This window comes from Parasteatoda tepidariorum, chromosome 8 (genome assembly GCF_982258835.1).
Source record: "Parasteatoda tepidariorum strain Cologne lab strain chromosome 8, Ptep-v5.0, whole genome shotgun sequence".
In the NCBI taxonomy this organism is placed as follows: domain Eukaryota; kingdom Metazoa; phylum Arthropoda; class Arachnida; order Araneae; family Theridiidae; genus Parasteatoda; species Parasteatoda tepidariorum.
Genome location: NC_141762.1, coordinates 52,820,913 through 52,833,372, shown reverse-complemented (window position 1 = coordinate 52,833,372; position 12,460 = coordinate 52,820,913). Strand labels below are relative to the sequence as shown.

Here is a 12,460-nt window from a genome sequence, read left to right as displayed (position 1 = left end):
AGGTCAACTTGACGCCGCCAAAAACCCAGTTGATATTTTGGTCTCGTCAAACGAATTTATAATATTAATTGGGTGCAACTATTTAAGAATTTGCTTTTTTCTTTCAATTTTGCCATCGAAATCTAGTATAAGCAATTATTTAAGAATTTGCTTTTTTCTTTCAATTTTGGCATCGAGATCTAGTATTACATTCAAATGGCCCAGAGCAAAAGGGTTAAACTCGTGTCGAGTCCATTTTCAATTTGCCCCCCCCCATAACAATCAAATTGCCCCCCAGTGGGGCGTGGGCCCCACGTTGGGAAACACTGGTTTAGACGCAACGAATGTCAATCATTTTCTTTACATTAAAAAGAAAAAAACAATTACATTGTATTTTCTTTTTGTCGTATGCCTGTTTAGGCAATGGGGATGCGATTGTTCCTGTTTTTCAGTGGCGCCATCTATGGCCAGGAATTCGACTTCTACCATGCCATTCACACAACCACAACCCGTTTATAGGGCGGGTCACATTCACAATTATATTGTATTATTGAGGGGGATTGATTCCTAGAATATTCTATTCTGGGGATTGATCTACCGATCTATTTACCGTTGAATATCAATACTATATTCGTTATTCGGCGAGCAAATTATTTGTTATTCGATTTGTGGCATAGAAAAAAAAAATTATATCTTTACCTTATCTGCGAATTAAGTACTTTTTTTTAAAAATATTTATTTATCAAATAGTTTGTCTTCGATTGAATTGACTAGAATTAAGTATGAAAACGATGGAAAGAGTTAGCTCATTAATATTAGCAACAAACTAATTTACTTTTTTTTTCAAGCAAATGAATATGTATTTAGTTCTACAAAGATTGCGTCTTTTTACTCTACTTATTCGAATTTGACAAATAATTATTTTTTAAAAGACTTCACTAAATTTATATTCAATATTCGGCCACGTTTGCTGAATTAAGTATCACATTATTCGTTTTTCGATTAATTAAATGAAAGTGTTAAAAGTTCTATTGGTTTTTATATATAAAAAGTATTTAATTTAAGTTGTAGAAAATCAATTTTTTTAGCTGTCAGTATACTTGATAATGACTTTTAAAATTATGCTCGTTTGTTAATATTATATCAGACATATCATAATTATTTCTTAACTGCTAACATTTGCGTTTTCTTAAGAAGTTTTATATAGTCGTTGTGAAGTAAAAATTGCAACAATAACTGTGAGCATAAATTTCACCAGCACCTGAAATTAAATCAATGATTATCAGATAGTTTTTCATGTTTAAATTGACTAGTCGGTGTTAAATCAAGTATGCATGCCTTGCGTGGAGCATATCTTAGCGTAATGGTTCAAGTGGTTTTTATTAACACGTTGAATGCCACGCTAATTTTACATGGCCTGCTCGTCTGGCCACACGGTAAATAACTACAAACTAAATTTGCAAATATAGACAGATTTTGCTAGTTTATAAAAGGTTTAGCATGACTTATCTGAAAAAAGTGGTGAATTATATATGCCTACGAATTGTTTAAAAATAGTGGTGGATAAAAATCTAATAACTTGAATTTATTAAACCAAGAATCACAATAATTAAGTAAATTTTGAATAAATTTTCCGCAATTCCATAAAAGAGTGTAAATTTTATAGTTCTATATCATGTTATACGCTGTCAGTCAGCTGTTTTTCGCTGCCTATGCTGAAAGGTCAGTGTCAGCAAGCGGTGGCAGACGCGACCTAAATGGAAAGTCCAGTGTCAACCACCGATGGCTGACGCGGCGCTCAACGTGTTAATTAACAGATTATTCGTTAAAATCAGTATTACTTGGTTAATAATGGCTTCTTTTTCTGTATCACTACTGGTTGTGCTGGTGAATGATTCTACCGAAGATCTCCTTTGCCTTTGTGCTGCGAAATTTGTTGTTGGCAGTGGTTTGTAAATAAATGGATTTCCTCCAGATGGCATGGTTGAAAGTTGAGGTGTGGGTGATGCAGGTATTTGCATGCCAGAAGCATTTCTAATTGAAAAAATAAGTAGTTTTCATTTCTAATCGAAAACATAAGTAGAATTTTCATTTCTAATTAAAAAACATAAGTAGACTTTCATTTCTAATTGAAAAATATCGTAGATTTTTTATAAGGTGTACTAAAAAATTAGAATAATACTCTTTTTAGTTACAGAGAATAAAAATAAAGTTTTACCCGAAACTATATTAAATTTTATCATTTCGAAAATTACGAAATAGGTGGAACATTTGACAAAAAAGACGAAGGATTTTATTTTTAATAGAAAGTTTTATTTATTTATTTATTTAATTATTATTGTTTTTGTAATTAATTGCTCTCAGACTAATCTATATTCATGTTCGTTGTTGCGTCATATAAAACTATAGGTTATTTTTTCTAATGTAATTCAATTTGAAAAAAAAAATGATAGTTATTTCGTTTTTCTGGAAATTGCAGCATAATTTATTGATTTTAATTCATCTTCGAAAGTTCGTAAACGCATCATTTTGTAGTGATATAAAAATTGTCCTTATGAAACAAATGGTAGAAAATTTTCATTTATACCAAAACAATAAATTCTATCAATTGTTACTACTTAATGATTAAAATAGATTTCAGTTGTATTATTAGAAGTTAAAAATTTCGTAAGCTTTAATTTAAAATTTTAATCGATTGATATATCTTTTAGTTGTTTATTAGAACCTTTTCTTCTTCTAAATCCTACTGCAAGTTCGTAGATGCCAAAAATGTACTAATATTTTGCATTTATCTTATGCTATTAAGACTAAAATTTATTTTTTTAAAAATTCTTATTTTTTTAAGTGCAATTCAAAGTGGTATTTTCAAGAATTCTGTGCACACAAGACTTTATTGAGTCAAATAAAAAACTATATTGCAATTTAAAACTTGAACGGAGAGTTTCTGGTTAGACTCGAGCAGGTTACGTTTTTTTAAAAAAAATATTTGGTGAAAATGAATTATAATTCATAACATGTTTGACTGTGTTGAAAAATATATACTTTTAATTAAAATTCAGTTTACAATATACACTATAATATCAAAGCAATTTATTTTTAAAATTAAATATTTAAAAAAAAATTATAATATGAAAGCGCACTAGAGCACAAAATATGTGAATTTGTTTTGTGCGTATTCCGACATGACGCGTTTTTTACTTTCTCCTCTTAATATCAAAAAAGTGTTATTTGTATAAGTGTTAGCGTTAAGAGTTAGTCACTTTAACAAAGACATGTTTATTTGCAATATTTATTGCAATGCATTATGCAAAATTTTTAGCCAAATTTTATGCAATGCACTTTTTATTTGGTTACTTACCTGGCAACTACAATTTTTAATGTGCTGCCAGCTTTTGAGATAAGATCGGTGGCTCCTTTATGTGATAAACGTGTTGCATCAGTGTCTCTTATTCGTAGGATTATGTCACCTTTCTGTAATTCTCCTTCAGATGGGCTCCCAAAGGTCACCTGAAAATTAATGCGTAATTGGTTGTAATTATTAATTTTTAATAAATCAATCTATTAATTATAATACAATTATGTAATAAATTAAAATCAACTCAATCCGGACTACTGTTACGATACATAACAATTTGTAGTGATGCTATAAGTAGTAAAAAAATTATGCTTTGAAAAATTTGATACTTTCTAATGTTGGCTACCTCTTGAGTTCTAGAATATTACAGTGGCGTAATCTTAGACCAAAACATATATTGGCATAATTTCAGATTAAAATAAATATTATTTATGATCTTATCATAATAAAGAGAGCACAGCTTTCCATAATATAAATTTTAATAATGAAATAATTGATTTACCTGTCAATATTTTAATTATTTTATTTTCAAAATTTTTCGGTTTAATGACATTTTGCATCATATATATAAAAGAAATATAAACTATTAGTTTACAATATTTTCTTAAAACTAAAATGGTAATGATATTTTAAATTATTATCATTTTTGAAAGGGTACATTTACAGCATTGCTACAATTGTCGTGTAAACGCAATGTTAGTGCGGAATAGGTTAATATTTTACAACAGGTCTATGCATTTGTTTCTTCATTTCGTTTATCTTCGTTGTTTGAGGGTGTTGCTGTTTTATGATTGCATCAATACTTGCCAACTGTTTATGGTCTTTCAGCGTCATTTGTACCATTTTTTATTGTTTGAGGTGATTTTTGTATTACGTGCTTCTTACAAATGTAACTTTCTTATTTTTTAAAAAAAAAAAAATTAGAGCTTAAATTGAAATTATTAAATATTATTCAGAAAAAAATAAATAATTTGTGAGAAAACAGTTGTTTTGTTAAACTAATGTATTTACAACTCATTAAAACAGACTTAAAGCTGAAATCTTTAAATTATTAATTTTATCTTTATAGATCACCCCTCTGCAATGATAGATATAACCAATGCACTCGGCTGGCAAGGAACATGTTGATAAATCATATGACAGTTGGTTACCCATTACCTATTGATTACCCATTACCTATTGAGGAGCCATAAATGAAACGTTCTGTAGTAACCAAAAAATCGCCTTTATATTAAAAATTAGGTGGTAGAACAATTCTGCTTAAACGAAATTCGTATTTTCTATTATTATTAATTTTTTTAGTTAAAAATTGCAATCGAATGATTTTAGATCGTTATTAAAATCTTTATTAGTAATATATTTATTTTATTAATATATTATGGTGAATACGAATGTCTTAATTTTTAAAGATAATGCTAAAAATGAAAAAATTACGTTACCACTTTTAATGTGTTTGTAAGAAAAAGTATATTTTTAAAATAAAAATTCAGATGCATCAATACTATTATAAACCATGACAACCATATTGAGAACAACATCGAACAGACATCAGAAGACGAGGTCACCTGCATCATTAAAACCCTCGCAAATAAGAAAGCTCCTGGGCGCGATAATATTACGAACATCATGATAAAAAATCTCCCTCGAAATAAAATATTCCAAATTGTTAATATTTATAATGCCTCCATTAAAAACCTATATTTTCCCGAGGAATGGATGTAATCAGACATCATTCTACTCGCTAAGCCCGGTAAAACAGCCTCTAATCCTGAAAACTGCAGGCCTATTAGTCTACTCCCTATGTTATCAAAAATCTTTGAAAAAATTATTCAACGAAGACTCAATGATTATATTCACCTACTCCCAAACCAACAATATGGCTTCAGGAAGCACTTATCAACTACCAAGCAGCTTGTAAATATCCTGGAATACATCAGTAATGCTAAATTTGAACAAGAAACCGCCCTTATGCTTATGCTCGACGTTGCCAAGGCCTTCGACCGAGTATGGCATAAGGGACTTATCGTAAAACTACATAAAATGAATATTTCATTAGACCTTATTACTTTAATTAACTCTTTCCTTACTGATAGAAAGTTCAGAATTAAAATCGATAGCTCGTTCTCAGCTTATAAAAACATTCAAGCCGGAGTGCCCCAAGGTAGTATCCTCGGGCCACTACAATACATCTTATACACAGCTGACTTCCCTATTAATAACGATAATCCAAACGAATTCACAGCCTTATATGCCGACGATACAGCAATTATCACGAAATCTATGAGCCATTTACAAGCCTTCAAATACATGCAAAAGAAGATCTACAATATCGAAAAATGGTGCTCACAATGGAAGATAAAACTACACCCGGATAAGTGCCAAATGATTATTTTCAATAGTAAAAAGAAAGGTAGAACATATTCCTAATATTCTCCCCTACAAGCAGATCATTAAACCCACAAAGAGTGCAAAATATCTAGGAGTTACTATCACCTCTAATTTAAGTTGGAAACAACACATAAATAACATTATTAAAAAAGCGAATGGTGCCTATTGGGCCCTCAACTCCATATTAAACTCGAAGTCATCTTTAGACTTAAAATGCAAGCGCACTGTCTATCTAATGGCAATTAGGCCAATCCTAACTTATGCCTGCCCCGCCATTAACACTCTAAGTGATCATTTAAAAAATAAACTCTCTATGGCAGAAGGGAAGATTATTAGAAGACTAGTCGGCGCACCTAAATGCATTAGCAATAATAGTATAAAAAGGGATCTTAAAATTGATGACATCAACGTCTATATAAAAAATTTAAATAAAAATTTCTACGATGAAGCAAAAACCTGTACCAACAGCAATTTTAACTCACTCCTAGATATAGAACTAATTGACGATAACACTAAATTTAGCCCCATCACTGCCTTTTTCCTTAGGGATATGTTCACCTAGCACACGAAATACATTCAGCCCCAGCCGACTCACACGAACCCCCTCTCGATTTTTTGGTGCTAAGCACCCCCTCTTCTTCCCATCTCCATTCCTCCTCACTACTCCTCATCATCGATTTATTACTACAGATGAATCGGTTAATGCCGTTTCGCGGCAGCGCACCGAGATTTATGTGATTTCTACCATTCTACCATTCAGATGCATATTAGGATAAATACCACTATATTTAAATAATTTTAATAGATATATGAAAAGGTCAGAAAATTACTTATTGTGTTTTTGGATTCTTGTACTTTCTGACACTAGGTTTACGAGACGCGTCATTTTGACGCGTTTCGAATTTTACAAGGAAAATTACAAAACCCGTTTGCATTTTTATTTTATCTCTTGTAATGACTTTTATCCATTGATCGAGGTAAATATATATTGAAGTCTATTTTCTTCAAAAGCGTTGAACTATTGAAATTCTCTTTGTGGTATACCTATCTCCACGGATATCCGTCAATTTGATGAGATCGTAATTTAGACAAAATTTTGATTAAACATGCAAGCATCACATCAATAATAAATAGGAATGTACCCACAATACTCCGATCCGTTATCTCAAATGAAACAAGCGATAAACAACTGTTGCCGATAAGCAATAATAGAAAGAACAAACGCAGAATGTCAATTGATGTCAGATTTTGAAGGTTTTAGTTGCTTAGTTCGAGTACTGAAAAATAAAATACTAGAATATTTCATAAATATGTACCCCATATTTTAATTTCTTTTCTTATAGTATATAATTACATTGCTTTTTAAGTGCAGAGATGCCAACTGCTCCGGACGCGACAAAATAATTAAAAAACGGTAAATAACTACTAAGTAAACTTTGCAAATGTTTGACTATTTTTGCTTGTTTTTTAAAAGGTTTAGCATAATATATCTGAATATTAGAAATGGTAGAAATCACATAAATCTCGGTGCGCTGCCGCGAAGCGGCATTAACCGATTCATCTGTAGTAATAAATCGATGATGAGGAGTTCGAGAGGGGGTTCGTGTGAGTCGGCTGGGGCTGAGTGTATTTCGTGTGCTAGGGCAACATATCCCTAAGGAAAAAGGCAGTGATGGGGCTAAATTTAGTGTTGTCGTCAATTAGTTCTACATCTAGGAGTGAGTTAAAATTGCTGTTGGTACAGGTTTTTGCTTCATCGTAGAAATTTTTATTTAAATTTTTTATACAGCCGTTGATGTCATCAATTTTAAGATCCCTTTTTATACTATTATTGCTAATGCATTTAGGTGCGCCGACTAGTCTTCTAATAATCTTCCCTTCTGCCATAGAGAGTTTATTTTTTAAATGATCACTTAGAGTGTTAATGGCGGGGCAGGCATAAGTTAGGATTGGCCTAATTGCCATTAGATAGACAGTGCGCTTGCATTTTAAGTCTAAAGATGACTTCGAGTTTAACATGGAGTTGAGGGCCCAATGGGCACCATTCGCTTTTTTAATATAATAATATATCTGAGAAAAGTGGTGAATTACATAAGCCTACGAAGTATTTAGAAATAGTGGTGGATAAAAATCTACTCAAATTGAATTTATTAAACTAAGAATCACAATTGATAAACTACCACTTTAAAATATATATTTGCTGTCCGGAGAAAGTTGGCATCTCTGTTACTGTTATATGTATTCGTTCATGCGTCAAATTGACGCGTGTTCGTAGACATAGGTATATCAGAAACGTCCGTAAACCTAGTGCTAATCTGGATTTAATGGAAGACGACGTTAAATTTAGTCCAGTTGCTCAAACTCATCTTCGATTTAATTTTTGTTTTTATACTTCGGCGGGGAGTAACCCTTAACTGAAGCTGCGGGTATGAAGCATCTCCATTTTAGTTCCCTATCTCACCGCAGCTAGTCGTTTGCCTACATTCTTACGCTTAGCCCGATCCTAGCGTTTTCGTCTTAGCCTCAATTTAGTATATATTCTCACGCATTATTTATTCCCTCACTCTTTTGTATATATCTTTTACATTGCCCTGTACACAGCCCGTTTTTTGTGTCTAAAATCATTTAATCGGTTTTATGTTAATTGTTTATCTATTTCATATACCGTTAATAACCCTATGGATGCTTATGCACACACCTTTGGTGTAGTCTATGACCTTTAGGATCGTGATAGCGTACATTTCCCCCTTTTCTCTTCCTTTTTTCCGATCTTCATTTTAATTCACATTTTATATCTCCATCAACCAATCAACTCATAACTTCCAAGAATTGGTAACTGCCGCCTTCGGCGTCAGACTCCAAGATTCTGAAATCATCGTGAATGTAATTTTGATATAATTTTTTATGTTTGCTAAAAAATTTATTTGTTTTAAAAATATCTGCTTTAATTTGCTATCTCTGATAAATATAGTTGGCATAAATGCTTTCAAGCGTTATTCTAAGTGAATGAAGTTATTAACCCCCTCTGCGAAAATGCAACAATGTTGTAAAAAGTACACTAGTAGATGTTACTTCAAGATATAGTTTCAATGATACAAAAAATGATTTGAAAAATAAAAAAGTTGGAGTGAAATCTAGCCCTTTGTAGGTTAAGAAATTCGATGTTACCAACTAATTGATGGCAATAGAATGTGATTCTACTTGACACTAAATGAAAAATGGGATAGTAGGTATTTGTTTATAGCAAATCATCGTGATACCTACAAATGGGATAGTAGGTATTTGTTTATACCAAATCATTCAGCAATCATCGTGAATGTAATTTTGATGAAATTTTTTATGTTTGTTAAGAAATTTATTTGTTTTAAAAATATCTGCTTTAATTTGCTATCTCTGATAAATATAGTTGGCATAAATGTTTTCAAGCGTTATTCTAAGTGCATGAAGTTATTAACCACCTCTGCGAAAATGCAACAATGTTGTAAAAAGTACACTAGTAGATGTTACTTCAAGATATAGTTTCAAGGATACAAAAAATGATTTGAAAAATAAAAAAGTTGGAGGGAACTCTAGCCCTTTGTAGGTTAAGAAATTCGATGTTACCAACTAATTGATGGCAATAGAATGTGATTCTACTTGACACTAAATGAAAAATGGGATAGTAGGTATTTGTTTATAGCAAATCATCGTGATACCTACAAATGGGATAGTAGGTATTTGTTTATACCAAATCATTCAGCAATCATCGTGAATGTAATTTTGATGAAATTTTTTATGTTTGTTAAGAAATTTATTTGTTTTAAAAATATCTGCTTTAATTTGCTATCTCTGATAAATATAGTTGGCATAAATGTTTTCAAGCGTTATTCTAAGTGCATGAAGTTATTAACCACCTCTGCGAAAATGCAACAATGTTGTAAAAAGTACACTAGTAGATGTTACTTCAAGATATAGTTTCAAGGAGGAAAAAAAATTATTTGGAAAATGAAAAAAGTTGAAGGGAACTTTGGCCTTAGTAGGTTAAGAAATTTGATTTTACCAATTAATTCCTGGAAAGAAAACGTTATTCGACTTGACACTTATATGAAAAATGGGATAATAGGTATTTGTTTTTAGACGGAAGATAAACAATTACAATATCTACCACTTTTTTTCAATTTTTTTACTACTTTTGCTTTAACCCCTTGGGGACGGGTGATTCAGAAAAGCATTCGTACAAAATCAGAATCAAGATGCAATTAAATAAAAAACGGTAACTTAAATGTAGTCGTTACTAATTTGACAGACTTACTTTGCTTTTATTTTAATTATTGTTAGTTTAATCATATATATAATCAATGTTAATTCAAAGTATAACTAAATAGTTTTATTTTGAACAAAGTAATGGTGAATTAAATAAATCAAAAAATTATAACTCCGCCTACAAATAAACTGCTAAAGAAATACTTTGATTACCAGTTTTATCTTCTTAATCTGATTGATACGGTTTTTTGCTGTCACGTATTTGTGACAGTCGGCGCGAAAGGGTTAAAGAAATTGTGCTTTGATTTCGCAATCACTTTAGAATAGGACGCAACCCGGCAAGAGTGGTATTTACCAGGACGACCGGGTCCTACTTTAACCCTTTCGCGCCGACTGTCACAAATACGTGCCAGCATAAAACCGTATCAATCAGGGTAAAAAGATAAAACTGGTAACCAAAGTAGTTCCTTAGCAGTTTATTTGTGGGCGGGGTTATAATTGTTTGATTTACTTAATTCACTATTACTTTAGTTCAAAATAAAATTATTTAGTTATACTTTGAACTAACATTGATTGTATGTATGATCAAACTAACAATAATTAAAGTAAAAGCAAAGTAAGTCTTTCAAATTAGCACCGCCTACATTTAAGCTACCGTTTTTTATTTATTTACATCCTGATTCTGATTTTGTACGAATACTTTTATGAATCACCCGTCCCCAAGGGGTTAACAGAGGTACATAATTTAATTTGCAATTATTTAATGACTGGCTCATTAGTAAATTATTACTTTTTAAGAATTTTGTATTTATTTATCTTGTCTTTGTATTGAATTTACTTTTTTAGCTTTAATATTCTTGTAAATAAATATTGTGAATTATTTCTACTTGTTTTCTATTCGTAATTAAGTAAATAGTTCTATTTGTACCTGCATGTCTTAATTCAGTAATTACTATGGAAAAGTGCCATTTTCTCTTTTAACTCTCTATTTTGCCATTTGTGTTCCTTTATGTAACCAGCTTTTTGCAGATGTTCATCAACACAGGATGAATGGCAAAAGGGCCAATTTAGGCCTCAGATGCCCAGTTATACATACCAGACCAGATTTAGAGATACAATTATGAATGTTTACTTCATTAATTTATCAAAGTAAGCAGATTTATTTTGTTTCTGAAAAGGTTCTTACAGTCCTTATGAGATTTAAAAAGTGGAGTAAATATTCTAATAACTAAGTTTTAGTTAAGTCTAATAACTATTTGTTTCCTTTCACTTTAAATTTAAAAATTCTTTACTCCAGATTTCGCTTCTAAAATACATTTATTTGGATTTATTAGGCTTAGTCGTGAATACAAACTTATTGAAGCATGCTTTTTTTTAAATTTTCGTGTCAATCTAAATTTTATGAGTAAGGGAGAGTGGGGTCAATTGCAACAGGGTACGATTGTAACAGAGCAAAAATTTCGAGTGTCGGGTTCTATATTTGGTTCCTAGGTGGCGCACAAGGTGTATTTAATAAATCTACATGTACACCCCTGCTGGCAACCATTTTTATGTACTTTTGAAAGAGTTACGTCACAAAAGATATTTTCACGCTACGTAAGTACTTTGTTTGGTATTAGAATGTTATATTGTAACAAAATAATTTTGTTTAAACAAATAAAAATTATTAACCGGATATGTAAGTGGACACCTTAATTAACATTTAAAAAAAAGATTAGTTTTGTTAATTAACTAGCATTGTTTTTAACAAATGAAGCTGAAATGGCGTCTTGGGGACGATTGTAATAATAAGTAAAGGAACGATTGTAAGAGCTGAAAATAAATAATCTTATGTTTACAAACCATTACTTAACTCTTTAAGAACCACCAATAGTTTCCTATATCATTCATATTATGTTGCATGTGCATTATTTTATTTGTCACCTTTCACAGCATAAATTAAAATTCTTAACCCCTTAAAGTTAAAAGTTTAACCATTTAGGTCTCTACTCATTATTATTTTTACTCCTAAAATATCACTACTATTTTGATCAATAAAAAATATATCACAAGTATGATAATATGTATAATTAACTATGTTTTAGTTGAATTTATGAACTGTTACAATTGACTCCGTAAGTGGGGACAATTGTAACAAGTGCACGACTGTCAAAAATTGTTAATAACTAATATAATAACATTTTGTTTAAGGTATTTATTTTTTTTTCTAGTAGAGGATAGTCTACTTTACTCGCCTGTCAATTAATACTAATAATTAATATATTGGATTTTTTGTTAGTTAAAAATAGTTAAGTAAAAAATGTTACAATTGACCCCACTCTCCCCTCCATGGGTGAAAGCCCTTATATAGCAAGACGGAAAAGAGAAAAACCTGGTACGTAAAACATTTCATTCCAGCATTTTTTTCGAAAAAAATGAAATATCTGTAACTATCAAGATTTCTTTTATAATTCTGTCATATATATAAAACTGCTTCTTTTCCAAGATAAAGTAGAT

General features: G+C 30.8%; 1 protein-coding gene across 1 annotated transcript in view; it reads right to left on the bottom strand.

The window, feature by feature from the left end:
• LOC122268256 (PDZ and LIM domain protein 3-like) overlaps positions 1-12,460 on the bottom strand; it is a 52,618-nt gene that overhangs the window by 19,983 nt on the left and 20,175 nt on the right. The window contains exons 2-3 of the mRNA XM_087150331.1: positions 3,338-3,486; positions 1,821-2,013 (exon numbers count right to left, since the gene is read on the bottom strand). Of these exons, the coding sequence (XP_087006457.1) occupies positions 1,821-2,013; positions 3,338-3,486 (342 nt within the window). The remainder of the gene's footprint in view (positions 1-1,820; positions 2,014-3,337; positions 3,487-12,460) is intronic.